General features: G+C 53.2%; 2 protein-coding genes across 8 annotated transcripts in view; one reads left to right on the forward strand and one right to left on the reverse strand.

The window, feature by feature from the left end:
* Positions 1-3,865: 3,865 nt before the first annotated feature.
* On the forward strand, positions 3,866-4,570 carry TMDD1 (transmembrane and death domain 1). The gene has a single exon (XM_074807603.1). It carries the CDS (start codon positions 3,866-3,868, stop codon positions 4,568-4,570), a length of 705 nt encoding a protein of 234 aa, XP_074663704.1.
* Positions 4,571-8,099: 3,529 nt separating this feature from the next.
* Positions 8,100-16,273, reverse strand: part of SCN8A (sodium voltage-gated channel alpha subunit 8) — a 59,147-nt gene continuing 50,973 nt past the window's right edge. For 5 of the 7 annotated variants that reach the window (XM_074807529.1, XM_074807525.1, XM_074807526.1 and 2 more), the window contains 4 exons: positions 15,696-15,833; positions 14,925-15,029; positions 13,863-14,133; positions 8,100-12,932 (listed from right to left, as the gene is read on the reverse strand). In XM_074807529.1, coding sequence (XP_074663630.1) covers positions 11,785-12,932; positions 13,863-14,133; positions 14,925-15,029; positions 15,696-15,833 — 1,662 coding nt within the window. In that variant the 3' untranslated portion in view covers positions 8,100-11,784. The other 2 variants (XR_012621007.1, XM_074807530.1) reach the window with 2 other exon arrangements.

Genomic DNA, 16,273 nt, shown 5'->3' on the forward strand with positions numbered 1-16,273 from the left:
TTGACTTTGTACACTCTCTGTAACCATTTCTACCTCATTTTGCAACATATTGTACATGAAAGTATTTAATTCATGTCTTATTAATGTCTGAAAAAGAAATGCTTTTGAACTGTAATGGTCTACCTCAAGAAATGCTGTATTTTAAAAAGAAAAGTATTACACAGTATTAAAGAGATTACCTGAACTCCCGGCTGAGCCTGCAGCACCTTCTGCCAGCCCTTGCCCCCCCCCCCGCGGCTTTTTCAGCCCCTTGGAGGGGTCCTGGCACAGGAGGGGGGTCTCAGGGGGGGGGACTGAGGGGACAGGAGGGACATGGGGTTGGGGAAGGGCATGGAGGGGGGGTATTGCAGTCAGGGGTATTGCAGGAAGAAAACTCCTTGTTAGGGGTGTTGAGGGGGTCCAGGTGTGCCCCTCCCCTCACTGGGGGGGTCCAGGTGTGCCCCATCTCTCATCAGTGGTGCTGGGGGGTCCCTCGTTAGGGGTGATGGGGCCCAGCTGCGCCCCTCCTCTCGTTAGGGGTGATGGGGTCCAGCTGTGCCCCCTCCCCTTGTTAGGGCAGAGGCACTGGGAGGGGCTGGCTGAGGTCCTGCTGAGGTGGGGGGTTCCTGCTGTAAAGGTCCCCCCAGTTTTGGGGGGCTTGTGGGGGGCTGAGGCATGTTTGGCTGCGGCTGGCGAGGGCCCATCCAGCACCTGCAGGTACAGGGGGTGCGAGGAGTGGGGGGGGCCTGCGAGCGTTGTGGGGGGGTGTCAGGGCTGGCCTGGGGTTGGTTTTCTCTTGGTTGGGTTGAATTTTCAGCTTTTTTTAAGCTGAATTATTCCCATTGTGTGCTGCTGCTCCCCCACCGCTCATTTCTCAAAGTTTTATATAACTCCTGAATTACGGAGAATTCGTTTATCTCGTGGCATCCCCATCCCTGTTTCTTTTTTTTTTGTGTGTGTGTGTGTGTGAAGTTGTGTCCTTAGATAACTTTGTATCCTGAAATCAGTTAGTTTGGTTAAATCAGCTCCCTCACATCCTGGGCAGCTTCTGAGCACTTTGCTCCAGTGGGGAGCAGCGAGAGCTGCGACACCAGTGACGGGGGGGGTCCCTGCGGCTGCCCCCCCCCACCCCCCCCGTTACAGGTGCCCCCGTTAATGAGTTAAGCTCATTAGCAATTGCAGGCGAGCAGCCTGCTGGAGAGGGACCCTGTGTCCCAGAGCAGAAATAATTGTGGCAATTAAGGCAGCGTTTTCAGGGTGTTTTGCGGGGAGGAATTGGGTCCTGTGCCCCCCAGTACGGGCGGGGACGTGGTGGCATCCCTGGCTGGTGGCCGGGAGGTGCCGGAGCCTTTGTGCTGGCGCTGGCGCATCCGGAACAATGCGGCAGCTCCGGCCTTTTATCGGGACCCCCGAGGTTACTGCGCTATGAATAAATTACTTGGTGGATGGGCTGCAGAGTCACGAGCCGGGAAAATGGGAGGAAGGCTCCCTCCTCCTCCTCCTCCTTCAGCAAAGGGAGAAGCTTGGCTCCTCTCCTCCTGCTGCGAGGGCCACTGTGCACATCCCTGCTCCCAGACCCCGTCCAAGCTCGTTATCCCGCTGGGAATGACGGTGTCCGGCCACGCTCTGTCCGCCGCAGCCCGGGAGAAAGCCAGGCTTTGCAAGGCCTGGTCTAGCTGGGACGTGCCGGCGCAGGGAGGAGAGGCAGCTGCTCCCTGGCACCTCAGGTTATTAAAATGAATTTGCAGCTGGACTCCGACCTTCCGGAGTCTTAATCCACAAAACCTGTGAAATCTGCGCCCAAATCTGGGCCAAGTCCTGTGCGGGACTCGCCGGGCTGACGGCGCCAGCATTCCGCGTCCTTCCCCGGCACGGCTGCACGCGCCGCTGTCCCCCTCGCCGGGACGGTGGGACACGCACGAGTGGGGAGACCCTGGAACCCCCCAAGAGATGCTCTTTTGGCAGCGAGGGTGGGGAGGAGCATTTCCAGGGGTGGCAGCAGCAAGGGGATGGCGGCAATGGTGTTAGTCCTGAAAGCTGGCACTCTTAGAGAAAAAAACCAAACCACCCCGTCATCGGTGCCAAACTGAATATTAGAGGGTCTGGCTGGCAAAAGCCGAACGGGACCGTGTGCTCGGTGCTGCTCCTCCCGGCAGGGCTGCGGGAGAAGGGACCCCCCTTCGCGTGGTGGCAGGAGCGGAGCAGCGTTGGCTTGTTTGAGTCCCCTTCTGTAGCAAGATTCAACGAGGGTATCGAGGAAAAAGGGTCCCCTTAGAAAAGCCGCCGTGACGGCTGCTGGTTCGGGGTGTTCCTGCAGAATTTATTTTTGGGTTTGATGCTGGACTTGTAGCCAGGGGGTTTATGCGGAAACTGGGCGGCTCTGAGCCTGTTTGATGTCACGGTTTGGCTCTCAACAAGGCAGAAAACCCTGGAAAATTCTCCTGCGAGTGCCCATGGAGCGGGGTCGGGGGGGGGGCTGAGACCTGGCATGGGGGAGAAGGACCCATCCTCGCCCCCAAACCCCACCCTGGCGGGAGGCGTTTGCTCGTGGCTTTGGGCCTTCGCGGCCGCAGTTTCCCATCTTCTCCTTCCTCACACTCCTGAAGGAGCTCATGGGTCCCTTCCCTCCGGCCCGGGGACATGGGATGCGTTTTGCAGCAGCGGTGCCGTGGTTTTCCACCCCTGGAGCATCACGGGTGTCTTGAGTGGGGTCTTAAAAATCCTCGTGGCAGGACGAGGCCCTCAGGCTCTGGCTTTGCCTTTTTTTATTTTTTTTTTTTTTTTTTTTTTTGGAGGATGCTTGGGGGAAGGATGGGAGCTGGGAGAGGCAGAAGGCAGCGATGGAGGATGGAGCCCCATAACACAAGCCCCTGCAAACCTCCCGGCCGGGGAATTGCTCCTTCTCCTGCTCTTTGGCTGCTTCCTCCGGCCCCGGGTACCAACGCCGGCCCCGGCGCAGCCCCGGGCCCCTCCAGGCTGGGGCTCTTTGGGGAGATCCGGGGAAATCGCAGCTTTATCGCCACCCCGATGAAAAAGCGGGTGCGCTGGTGGCGCGTGGCCGGGGCTGCATTGCCACCTCGTGGTTACGGGGTCCTCGCCCGATCCTCCAGCAAAATCATTTCGGTTCAACTCGACTCAGCCCCATCGATTTGGGGGGGGGGGGAGAGGGAAACGCAGGTTCCCAGCGGGGTGGGGGGGGTTCCATACCCCCCCTCCTCGGGGTGGGAAAGGGGAGCTGCTGCCACGGGGCGTTCGGGAGATGGAAGAGGCTGGTGGAGACGCCCCAGGGGCGCAGCGGCCGTTGTCCCCCATCCCCGCCCCTACGAACATGCCGGGAACAGCCCCGGCCCCCACCCAGCCGGGTCCCACGGGCACAGGATGCTCCGGGCGTGGGAAGCGAAGGCTGTTGTGCCTGGCTGCACGGACGGACGGACAGATGGACGTCAGTGCCAGTGCTGAAGGTGCCCTGAAGCTCCCCACAGGCAGCATTAAATTTCCAGCCCTTTAGTTTGGTTCTGCTGGTAATCGAGGGACCATTTAGTCTGTCCCCGCGTCCCCGCCCCGTGTTTGGTGCCCAGACGGACTGTTCGGATGGGCTGAACTGGGGGGGGGGGGGGGGGGGATGCCGGGAGGGACGCCAGGAGGTGAAGGGCTGAGCTGAGGCCTAGACTAGACGTCTTAAACTAGATGATCTTCAAGGTCTTTTCCAACCTAGATGATGATTCTGCAGGGCGCAGCAGTGCGGGGAGGAGATGCTCAGTGCTGGTGGGGGGGACACGGGACGATGCGCTGGGAGACAGGAGACGCGTCCCTGGAACACGCTGGTTTGTGAGGTCAGACTGGGGGGGGGGGGAGCGGGGTGTGTCTGTGTTCCTGGGCCACCCCGATGCCGAGGGGCACCCAAGCAATGCTGGCACCCGTAGGACTCATCCTGCTCTTGCTGGCGGTGGGTGGTGGGTGCGAGGACACGGTGGCAGCCAGCGTGGGCCGCCACACCATGAGCCGAATTGCGGAGCTGCTGTCCCTCTCCGAGTGCCGCCGGCTCTGGAGGCAGCTGGTGGGGCCCGACGTGGACCTTGGGGAGCAGGAGCTGGAGCAGCTCTCCGAGGAGAACAACCCCATCCGCCGCCGCCGCCGCCGGGACCTCCGTGGCCCCACAGGATGCTCAGAGGTTCTACAGAGCTGGCTGGAGACGGCAGGAGAGGTGACGACCTGGGACCGACTGGCCCGTGGCCTCCGCCAAGTCGGTCGCCCCGACGTCGCCCGGGAGCTGGGGAAAAACCTGAACCAGGACAGGAGCCTGGAGCTGCGGAAGAACGTGGAGGAGTACGGCCGCACCGTGCGGCACCTCACCTCCTCCCTGCTGCTGAGGGGCAGGCGGCATGGCAGGGTGCGGGGCAGGAGGGCCCCTGACGGGGACCTGGGGGACCTGCGCTTCGAGAGGCGGCCACCCCCCCCGTACACTCGCAGCCTCCTGGGCTGGGTTGGCCCCGTCATCTTGGGCATCCTGGGGGGCTTCCTCGCCTCCATCCTCTTCACCGTGGCCACCATGTGCTCCTGCCGCTGGGTGCTGGGTTTGGACGCTGCCTGAAATTGGGACGTCACCTGAACGGCAGCATCTTCCAGAAACTGCTGGAGGGAAAACAAGACCCAATAAAGCCTCGTGGAGGGGCTGAGACCCGGAGATTGGCCCTGTGTGTTCTCCTGGGCAGGGAGGGTCCTGTCCGTGGCTTGGGTTGGGCTGGAGCACCCGGGGCTGGATGTGCCACCAGTGATGGCTGCGCTGGAGACGTCCCCGGTCGTCACTGGATGCCAGAGGGCCCCACAGCAGGGACGGAGCCGGGCAGAGCCCCTCAGCCACGTCCTCACTGTGGCCCCACGTACCCCAGCGTGGGGTCTCCCCAACTCCTGGTCTCCCCCCTCCCAGGCAGGGAGGGGACACAAACTCTCTGCTGGGTTTTTATGCTAAGCCAGCACCTGGGGTTAAGTATTCCTGGGCGAGAGGTTAATTCTAATGCCAGTGACCTGGCTGGGTGTTGGGGTAGGGGTGTTTTGTGCTGCTTGGAGCTGTTCTGGGCGACATCTGTGGCTTTCCTGAAGCCAGGAGCTGGGTGTGCTGAGGGGCCATCGAGCTGCTGACGGTCTGGGGGCTTCGCTCCCTTCTTGGTCTGTCTCTTGCTGCGGGTTTAGTTTTTTCTCACCATTTCTTAGCCAAGGAACTTCTGTCAAGTAACTAAAAGCCGCAGGCTGTGTGTGACAGGGAAGCTCGGGTGGGGTTTGTGTTGCTGATGGGGCTGGGGAGGGCAGGATGTGACCCGCTGCTGCGCAGGGAAAACTGCAAATATGGGGATGTTTGCGCGTGGCGCTCGCTGCCTCGCTGGCTCTTTGTGTGTGACAGTGACAATCCTAAACCCACAAAAGCTGGAGGTCCCAGGTGATGCTGCCAGGTCCAGCTGTGCCCAGGGAGGGCATCCCCAGGCCCCCGCTGCAGCATCTCTGCTGTCCTGGAGTGTCTGTGGCCTCTCCCCGCCGCTGAAATCAAACCAGGGCAATGAAAAGGGGGGGGGGCGGACGACACGGCACACAGACCCAGAGTGCTTTGGCTCTGATTATGGCCATCTGCATTCCTGTAATTAGAATTAAAACCTGTATTTTGTGTCAAGAAACAGCTTGCATCAATCCAACCAGCTAGCAGTGGCATGCAAGTATTGGAGAAGAAAGGGAAGGAGAAATAACCCTGAGTGCGGCTTTAAAAGACAAGTGAAACAGTGAACTATTTATGTAATACTTCTTTTTTTTTTTTTTTTCTTTTTCTAAATGAAATTGTACCCACTGCACCGGCGCAGCCAGTTCCTGGCACAGACGCTCCTCTCGGGGCAGCTCCTGACCGTAAGCGAAGCTCAGGGCTCAGCGACCGACCCCCTCGCGCTGCTGCCGGCCCCGGGGGGTTGAGTCGTGGCCAGGGGGGGGTGAAAGGCTGTTTTGCCACCAGCCACCGCCGTCCTCCCGCGCTGCGACGCGTCCGCCTCGCTGAGCCCGATGAGCAGCTCGCGGCCCGGCGGGGATCGGAGCTGGGAGGGTGCCGTGTGTCTGGTGGTGGTAGAGCTGGAAGGGACGGCGGCGTTTACTCTGGAGCGGAAGGAGGGATGGGCTGCCGACAGCCAAAGGTGCTGCTCAGGGGCTGCAGCTCTCCCTGGAGCGGCGTGTGTTCGTGGGGGGAGGCCAACGCGAGGCAGCACGCGCGGAGTGGTTGTGGCAGAATCCGTCCCCTGATGCAATTTAGCCCCAATACGCCCTGTGAGCTTTGCGTCGAGACCGTGGGGCTTTTGACGCTGTGACTTTTCTTCCCAGGTTTGGAGCCCGGGTGCTCCTTCAGGGCAGGGGCTGGATCTCTGGATCTGGACATTTGCGCTTCGCATCAGCCCGACTTTGTAAAGCCACCGCGGGAGTCCTGCCTCCGCCGTTGGGCTTCTCCAGAAGCGACGGCCCGTCTGAGCTGGGGGCGGTGGCCTTTGGGGGTGCCGGGCGGGCGGCTGCTGCTGTGCCAAGGTAACAGAACGACAGGGCAGCCAGGAGAAGTTGTTAAAACAAGATGGACGTACCTCTTTATTGCAAATTCCAAAGTAAAAAGATGTACAGTACAAAGGAACTCAAAGTTCAGACATCAAACTCCCAGCCCACTGTTTTATCACGTGCCTCCTCCCTCCTTCCCTCCCCCGGCTTCATCCTCCTCCTTCCTTCATGTCAGACAGAACAGAGAATAAAACCTAAGAGCGAAAGTGGGGAGCAAGTACAACACGGGGCAAAACCAGTGTCAGGAACAGGTTACGCAAAGGGAAAGAGCTCTGGGCCCGCTGGAGGGGGGTGGCAGGAGCCAGGACAGTTGTAGCAGCATTTTTGTCACCCCGCGGGTGCCCAGCTCCGGCCGCGCGCCCCTCGGCGCCTGCGCTTCTCGCTGCGTTACACTCGGTCGCTAGTTCTGAGCCTCACAACACCCCTGTGAGGTAGGGACTGAGCCACCCCGGTTACAGACGGGTAGAACCGGGACAGGAGGTGGGAGCGAGTCCCCTCCCCGCGCCGAGCACGAGGCTGCGCCCCACGTGCTGTAGGAGACACCCTCGCGCGCACACGCCTCTATAAAATTACAACAAGCAGCAAAGTGGCAAAGGGGAAATGATTTTTTTTTTTTTTTTTGGTTTAATTTTACTCGTTTAAAACAAAAATCGAACCAGTGTTGCTGTTTTGTGTGACACATTGACCCGGTGAGGTGCGGGACAGCACGACCTCGCTCTGTGCCTCGCAGTGCCAGGGGTTTGCTTAAGCTGGTCTTAACTGAGCAGCAAAATTCACATTTGTTGAACAAATCAGACCAAAACTCTAATCGGAAAAATAATTTCAAGGTGCTGTCCTCAACCATTAGACTTGCGACAACCTGAGGTTCAATCCTGCCCTCCGGCGAGGCGATACCCGGAGCTCGCGCCCCGCTCAGCCCTTTGGGTCCAAAGTGGGAGAAGCTGGTTGGGCCCCACCGAGGGTGGGGGCGGGTGTACGGGGGTGCCCCGATTTAGGGCCCTTCTGCGCTACGGAGCAGCAGGAGCCGGTGCTCGTGCCCCCCGCGGGGGTAAGGGCCCCGCTGCCCCGTCCGCGTCGGGGGGATCCCCCTGGGTACGTATCGATTGCGCGAACAGGGACGTGAAGTCGCGGTGACGCGCCCGAGCGAGGGGCGAGGCGGGGGGACCCCCGGCTGCGGGGGCGCTGAGGAAGGGGTGGCTGGAGACTCTCCCTCAGCTTCTTTAAGGGAGTTTTAGCGCGAGCGGAAGGGGCTGTGGGGTGGAGCGCGGTGGGCAGCGGCGGCGCCGCGCGGGGGACGCGGCTCGACCCGCTCGAGGGCACCGGCCAGCGCTGACCCCCGGCCGCGGCGCTCCCCGCGGGGAGGGGGACGGGGAGCGAAGCTGAGCCGGGCTCCCGCCGAGACCCGACACCAAACTCCTTCCGACACCTGCGACTGCAACTCACTCTGCTCTCGTCTGCACGCTTGAGGTAAAAACATACTAAAAAAGCCTTGGAGGAAGCATGGAGGAGATGGAGATTGCAAATAATTGGGACACCAAGACAACCTTACCTTGTACAGTGAAAAGGGTAACATTTATTTTATTTTCTTTTGGCTTATAGTAACGTAATTGTTAATCATGTTGGGTAAGATCATTATGAGCCACCATGCAATTTCTAATACACTAATCTTCACTATTGATCTTTTACAGCTTTAACATTTTTTTTATTTTTTTTTTTTGCGGCAGAAAATTAAATAATTCAAACTTGGGTGTGGCCTCTATGTAACATCATGGTTTTATTTTAGTTTGTTTTGTTCAACATTGGCTTCTACATTTTAAAAAAAGGTGAACAGGAAAAGTGAATAAAGCAGCTTGAATTGGTATTTATCGCCCTTCCCCTCTGCTCTTTGAAGGACACAGTCCCAAATTAACCCAAAAGGGAGGATTTTTTTAAGTGGGGGAGGGAAGAGAGCTACTTGTAGTTGTGATTTTTTGGCAAGGTCTGTTTAATTGACAACCCCCCCCCCCCTTGCTTTATTCCCACAACCCTGAATCCGGAACATAAATTCCGTGCGCGCGTTTGAATTCGGAGGTTTGCGAACGGCACAAACGGCCCTAAAGCTCTTTGACCAAAGTTTCCTCTGTCCTTGGCTTCACCCAGTGAAGCCGTAGGAAGCGCAGACCCGTTGCTTTCAGCACCTGTGACCTGCGGCTGATGGAAACATCTGCCCTAGGGAGGAAACAGAGAAAAACAAACCAAAATAAACACCCCCGTGAAATTTTTCTTTGAGCAGAAGGACCGACTCCAGCCAACAAACAGGTGAAGAAACCGCTCGCTCCCGTTCCTTCTCAGCGGCGCTGCCAACGCCACTGGCCTTGTGCACTTGATACAGATCTAATGTTAAAAAAATAAATATATATACATAGTTGGAAGGGACTTTTTATTTTAAAGTAATGGAGTAGCTTAATGACAGTGCCAGCACGAACGCTAAACGTACCAAGCTTCACCTACGAGTCAAGAGCCCAGCTTAAGAACAATTATGAAGTTTAGCCAAATCTTGCATAGAAGTGGTCAACTTATTGCACATTGGAACCCGAAAATATATACTTTTGCTGTTGCAAAGATCATTTGCAATAAAGCTTTTTTTAAAACCTATTTGGGGGGGGGGCGGGGTAGGGTTTTGTTTGTCCTTTTTTTTTTTTTTTTCTTCTTTGGGGGGACATTTACTGGCTATCTAAAGTCTAAGGAAAACAGAAAAATATTAAAAAAATAAAAATAAACATGGACAATGGCATAAGCCAGAAGCCATTCTATTATTTTTGTAGTTCTTTGTATTTACAAAAAGGCATGCCGATAAAATAAAATGATATATTACAGTATTTATAATATTCTCTTAAAAAGTTCAACCACACTTTTCAGCTATTTTTTTCTTTTTTTGTGCTGTTTACAATGTAGCCTGTACATATGTATGTAGGTTTTTTGTTACTATACATCATATCCTAGGAGCAACTGGGGCAAGAGCTGACAGGACAGAAAAGGTTCCTGGCTGCCTTGCCGGGCGCAGCAGAGCGGCTCCAGCGCCGCGGCGAGGGCTGGGCTGCGCCGAGAGGCCGCCGGCTGCGGCACGGGGGGCTGCTGGGTGGCTTCCTGCTGGGTTTGGGGTTTTTTTTTTTAAGTGACTCCTGTAATTTTGTGGGTTGTGAGATTATGCAAATTGAGGTTCTTCCTGCCGTCACCTTCTGTTGTCTTGGGTTTTGCCCCCGCTATTCTGGGTACCCTGGCTTTGGTCCGCGCTCGAACGCCTGCGCTCGGCCCCAGCACCTCCCGGGGGAGGTGGGTGCCAGCGCTGGGCCCCGGCTTCTCCTGCCGCCGCCGCCCCGTGACCCCGCGCTGGCCCTGAAGGAGCCCAGCGCAGCGGCTGGGAGCTGGCTGAGGCATGAGGACACCACGGAGCGGGGTCTGGGGATGGCGAGAAAAGGGAACGTTTGCACTTGGGCTCCTGATGGTTCTGTGGCATTTTTTTACTGCTGCAGCGAGAAGACTAGGCAAGAGGTAGCTCCGATTCCTACCCAACCCCTGGGGCCGTTTTAGTCGCCGCTCTATGAAAATGGGAAGAAGGTGAAGGCACCCGACAGCCGGCTCGCCACCCTGCGCCCCGCGACGGGGCCCCTCCTGTGCCGCGGCTCGTTCAAAACCCTCGTGGCTGCAGAAACGAGGAAACCCCCGCAGCAGCGGAGCTGCAAAAACTGGTCCCGAGGGACGAAGGGCTCAGGGTTTCGGAAAGCCGCCGCGGCTCCGCGTCCCGCCCGCAGCAGGAACCCGACGGCCACGGGACGACCGAGCACTGGGAGACCCGACCCTGGCACTGGGATCGCTCCGGGGACGCTCCCCGGATTCCTACCGGTAGAGATAAGGTGCTACTTTTTTTTTAGCAGTTATCTCTACCAAAAAAAAAAAAAAAAAAAGTGTCTACACTGCAGGATGGAGGCTGACTACTAATTAATATTAATGATAAATATTGCAGGATACAAATGAACTTACTGACTGGTATTTAAGCCCTAGAGTTTGGTTTTACAGTGACACAGTATAACAAGCCATTCTCAGTTTTGATCACCTCCCCTTGGATGAGGTCCAGAGCAGCATTTAGTTTTGTTATATTTCAGTGTGCAAAAAGATGGCTGGATGGAAAAAAAAGACAAGTTGTTAAACATACACACACAATTATTTCATCTCCTTGTTTCTTTGTGGGTTTTTTTTTGGTTTTTTTTTGTTTTTAATCTCCTACTGGCGGGTCTACGAAAGATCGCTAAGAACTGGGACGTACCAGTGAAGGACTCGATTATTGTTAGAGCTTCTCTCCCAATACAGTGTACGGTAGTCGGTGGAGTGCCTCGAATTTATGGCTTAACACACTGCTGTGGACAGATTACGGAGTGGCTGTGGTTTCGTGGTTCCTCATGCATGGTTCCTGGTCACGGCATGCCATCATGCAAATCGCTTCTATGCATTGAACGAGCACTTTTTTTGGGGGGAATCAGCCTGAGCTGGCTCCAGGCTGAAGGTACCCGATTACCCCATCTCCCAAACCAAGTAAAGCCCATGTAGAAAGTAGAATGCAGATAATAAATATCAAATAAACTATGACAATTAAATGGCATGGGCTAAATGGGTGGTTTGTTTCTTTTTTCCTTTTTTTTTTGTTTTACTTGTTTTAACTTTTTTCTTTTTTTTCTTTTTTTTCCTTTTTTTTTTTTTGCTGCTTAACTAAATGCAAATCTAGTTTTGCATGAACAAACCCTTTAACATTGTGACTTCTGGGTTTTCTTTCAATAATAATCAACAAAATGGGAAAATAAAATCCATTTTTGGCTGCTTTGGAAAATACATGAATCCCAGCAGCGGGTTTTGTTTCTGTGTGTGTGTGTGTGTGTGTGTGTGTGTGTGTTTTATTTTGCTTGTTTGTCCTAAGTTGCATTGACTGATGTGGAACATGCAGTATCCACCTGCCCAAACAATAGAAAATCCATTTTTTTTCCTTTTTTATGTTTAAATGTTTGTTTACAAGGGTCCTTTAAACAGGTGGTAGGTCACTGCTTTAGATGCAACGCTGTCACACAGTAAGCAGACTATGTTTGGTATAAGATCTTCAGGTAAGTGTCTCCACAGCTGTTCTGTATTGATATATTTCATGAAGTTTGTAAACAATCTTTTCACTTGCAAATATTTTAATTTGTACAATTCTATTATTTTGTCTCAACACTTGGATTCCCTGACATCTTTTTGTCTTTTCGCTCTTTCTCGTCTTCCTTCCTCTGCTCGTTGCTGTTTCTCCTTCTCAGGTTTGGTAACGCTGTCATAGGACGGGAGGGACGCCGTCGATGGGGTGCCTTCTTTTTTCTCCCTGTTTGTTCCTCCATTTTCCAGTTTTGTGGAGACAGGCCTTCGGCTAATAAAGCCCCGTCTTGCTAAACGAGCCCTGTAAGCCCTCTGGATAACCACCGCTGAAACTTCTTCCTGCTTCCGCCGGAGCGTAGTTGTGATGGGCTCATAAGACACTTTGGAAGGGTTGGATGCCACAAATCTTTCCTCCATCTGTTGTCTCAGTATATCCAGCTCTCCGCTGTCCCCCAGGACGCGTTTGGTGAAGGCAAACAGGATGTCTAAACAGTGGATCCTGTCTCCACTTACCATAGGCAGGTCCATGGCAATGAGTTCAATGGTGTTGGGTTTTGGGACGCGGAGAGGATGTTCCAAAGCATCAGCAAAGTCTGCGAGCTTGCTGTACTCTATGAACTGTGTGGCATCGGGGTCAAACTTCTCCCAGATCTCGTAGAAGGTCTCAAAGTCATCCTCGCTTAGTGGATCTGCACTCTCCTCGGTCGCCACGCTGAAGTTCTCCAGGATGATGGCAATGTACATGTTGACCACGATCAGGAAGGAGATGATGATATAACTCACAAAGAAAAATATCCCCACCGAAGGGTTCCCACAATCCCCCTTAAAACCACTCCCAGGGTGCTCCTTGTCGAGGTCGCAGTCTGGAGGCCGGTTCAGGATGGGCAGCAGCAGGCCATCCCAACCAGCTGACGTGGTGATCTGGAACAAGCAGATCATGCTGTTGCCAAAGGTCTCAAAATTGAACATATCATCTATGCCAGCCTCATGCTTGACGTAGGCAAAGTTTGACATGCCAAAGATGGAGAAGATGAACATGACCAAGAACAGCAAGAGGCCGATGTTGAACAAGGCAGGCAAGGACATCATTAAGGCAAAAAGCAAGGTGCGGATTCCTTTGGCTCCTTTGATCAAACGCAGGATACGTCCAATGCGAGCCAGTCGGATGACTCGGAAGAGAGTGGGCGACACAAAATACTTCTCAATGATCTCGGCCAGGAACATTCCTAAAGAAGAAGAGAAGGGACAAGTGTGACAATGGAGACGTGCAGTCCGCTGCTGCTTCTGAACCTAGTCAAGGCCCTGGGAACACAGAACACCTTGGTCAGCTTTTCAGAGGGGGTCTGTGAGTAGGAGGCCTCACCTTCAGGCAGCTAAGTCTCAGCTAGATGCTCTGGCTCCCTAAGTAGCTCCCCCAAACGGAGAGGGAGAGCTGCTGCAGAGTGATTCGTTCCACCCGGCTGAGGAGAGATGAGTTGTTTCTTGGAGGTCTCTAGCTCTTGGTGCCTAACTCTGCCATGGAGCCCGGCTATGGACTCTGTTTTGAAGGTGCTAAAAATATGCAAGAGAAATCTTATTTCCAGCAGCAGGCAAACCCAGATCTGAGTTTTATACACTGCAGGTCAGTCTCTAAATGCTGGTGGTTTGTCAGTATGCCTTAGCAGAGCTGTGTTCAGTCAAGCTTTTTGAGTGACCCTGCTGTATTTGTGAGGTTATGTGTATTTTACAGATTAGCCGCTAAAACCCAAAAAACCTGTTGGAGGAAACTGGTTGATTCGACATTTGACCAAACTGAAAACAAGAGTGCAAATCACATGCTGATGTAGGAAGCACTGCAATGCTATTTTCAGTGGTTAGTAAGCATTATAACATTCTGATGAGGTGAGTAAAATTTCTGTTTTTAAAGACAGGGAGAGTATTTGTCAAGTGTTTTACTCCAAACAACTGGAAATGAGTGCCAGAACAGAGGGAGGAGGGTGCATTAGTCAGGGCTTCAAGCTGCCAAATTCTGCCACGGTCCCTTCACGAGGCTAAAAAGTGAACCTAGAAGTCCTGGTACCTATATAGCCCCTTCAAAGACAAGAACGCGCTCTACCCTGCAAACACCAGGACAGCCCAGCACTCACAGACCTCTATCTAACGGGCGTCGCACTTACCCACGATGGACAGAATCACAACCACGAAGTCAAAAATGTTCCACCCGATGGTGAAATAATAGTGCCGCAAGGCGAACATCTTCAGCACACACTCACAGGTGAAGAAGATGACAAACACCAGGTTGATCCAGTAAAGGATGTCCTCCATCTGCTTGCTTTGGGTGTCTGTCTCCACCATCATGGTGACCATGTTGAGGCAAATGAGCATCATGATGACTATATCAAAGGCTTGTTGGGTAACAAAGTCAAAGACAGCTCCTTGAATGCGGTTCTGTGCAACGGGAGAGAGACAATGAACCAAACAAGTCTGAACAAAAATCTACCATTGGTCAAATTATTTCACTGTTGGTAGAAACAGCGATGAGGACGTAAGTTTTTTCAGTATCTCGTGAAGCTTTCAAGGGAAACTCTAGCCACAATTCAATCTGTTTATGGGAAAGGTAGGAAAATGCTGTTATTTACACCCCAAAGATGCTCCCCCAACCCTGCTACCAGCGTGTCTTCCTCTGTCTGGAGACCAAAGCAGGGTGATGCACTTCCACTCCCCGCTGGAGAAAGCAGCCAGGGCTGCCTCGCAGCGCTGCCTGACTGCAGGGTACCTCAACTAGATTTCAACTACCTCCTGCGTCCTGGCAGCAGTCTAGTTCCAGCAGCAGGATGCCTTATCCATAGCAGTATCTAAGGGACTCGCCCAAGAGCAGAGGCAAAGCCTTTCAGGAGGCAGAGAAACGTGCTTAGGTCTCGATCAATGCAACCCGCGAGGCTGCCTAATTGCCCGAGGTCCTGCTCACTAATGCCAGGAGGCCTCCTGCTCTCCATCCGTGGCCTCTCAGCCAGGCAGGGTTTTCAGATTGTTTTGCCGATTCAAGAGAGCCAACTGATTAACACCAACCACAGCTGTAGCGTTTTAACCTTTCTCAGATGATACCGGAATTATAATGACAAGAACAGGGAGATGTGGAGTCCAGCGTGAGTTGGAACAAAGGATGCTTTTGGAGCCGAAGCTCCTTTGAAAGTCTACTCGGCAGGTTTTCTCCTCAGTTCCCTTTATAACATACTCACCAGAGGTCGGGGAATAGGTTTCTGAGGCTTCTTTGACCCCAGTTTTTTCATGGCATTATAGTACTTCTTTTGTTCTTCTGTCATGAAAATATCTTGACCTCCAAAGTAAAGGGGCAAAAGGAAAACTGGTTACAATCAGCTCATACACCAGAAGGGAGAGGAATAACATCCTAGCTAAGTCAGGAGGATACCTGCCATATGGGAAGTTGGTGGCAGCTATTTTAGACAGAAATAACTTTAATATCCAAGGTGTACTGATTTTCCTTTAAAGAAAACGAAGTATTCTTCCTGTGAATAACCTGCCTTCTTGCACTACATCCTACCCCATCTGGGATGAACAGGCAGCGGAGGTGTCAGGCCCTGCAGCAGGTACCGCACACGCGTGAATCCTCAGCTTGACTTAGAGAAGAAAAGCGGTACAGGAGAGAGAGGCAAGGAAATCTCACTTCCAGTCTGTGTATTTTAGTCAAGGCAAAAGAACCCAGAAATGCATGAAAATGTAGTCTAGGGAAAACGCCTAATCTGTCTGCTTTTACATAAAGCTTTGGGCTGCTGCCTGCACTCCCCGAGCCTGTGCAGCCAGTCTCGGTGGGGCTGGGCAGGGAGGGACGTGCCGGGAGTCCCAGTGGTTCTGCAGCCCCCAGCTCTAAGAGTGCCCCAGACTGAAGGTCCTTGGCCTTTATTTTGCAGGAAAACTCCTCAACCTGAAGACCCAACACTTCTCTAACAGGTCTCAGCCCCGCTACTAATCAGCAACCACAGATCACTTATCTTTTTCTTTTGTTGATTGAAGTTGTCGATGATGACACCAATGAACAAGTTCAGGGTGAAAAAGGAGCCGAAGATAATGAAGATAACAAAATATATGTACATGTAAATGTTGTCCTCATACTTGGGTTGCTCTTCTTGCTGGATGGGAGATGAGAAGAGAAATAAATGACATTTCAAAGACATCATGCAAATATAGTCAAAAGGAGATTGGTCATGTTTCCAAGCACTCCCATCTAAGGCAGTCATGCTTTATAAAGCTGGAGTTATATATGGAAAACCGTGTCCTCACACTGCTTCAAGTAAAGCAGAAGTATATGCATGTATCTTTCATGTGTACACCAAGAGGATGGTGATCTAATTTTCAGAAATGTAATATGCTACAGTTTAAACTGACTTTCACTGTAAATGAGGTCAGTGGCCATAAAATACATAGTAATTTGCAAATCACAAAGGAAATGATCATTTTAATGACAAGCACTGTCAAAGCAAAGACATCGTTCTTTTCTTTTGAAGAGGGATGTGTAAGACCATCAGCTGATCAAAAAGAGAACATTCTTCACATCATCCTGACATAGTCA

This window comes from Strix aluco, chromosome 27 (genome assembly GCF_031877795.1).
Source record: "Strix aluco isolate bStrAlu1 chromosome 27, bStrAlu1.hap1, whole genome shotgun sequence".
NCBI lineage: Eukaryota > Metazoa > Chordata > Aves > Strigiformes > Strigidae > Strix > Strix aluco.

Coding starts and splice junctions, on each gene's coding strand:
- TMDD1 (XM_074807603.1), top strand. CDS start 3,866: ATGCCGAGGGGCACCCAAGCAATGCTGGCACCCGTAGGACTCATCCTG.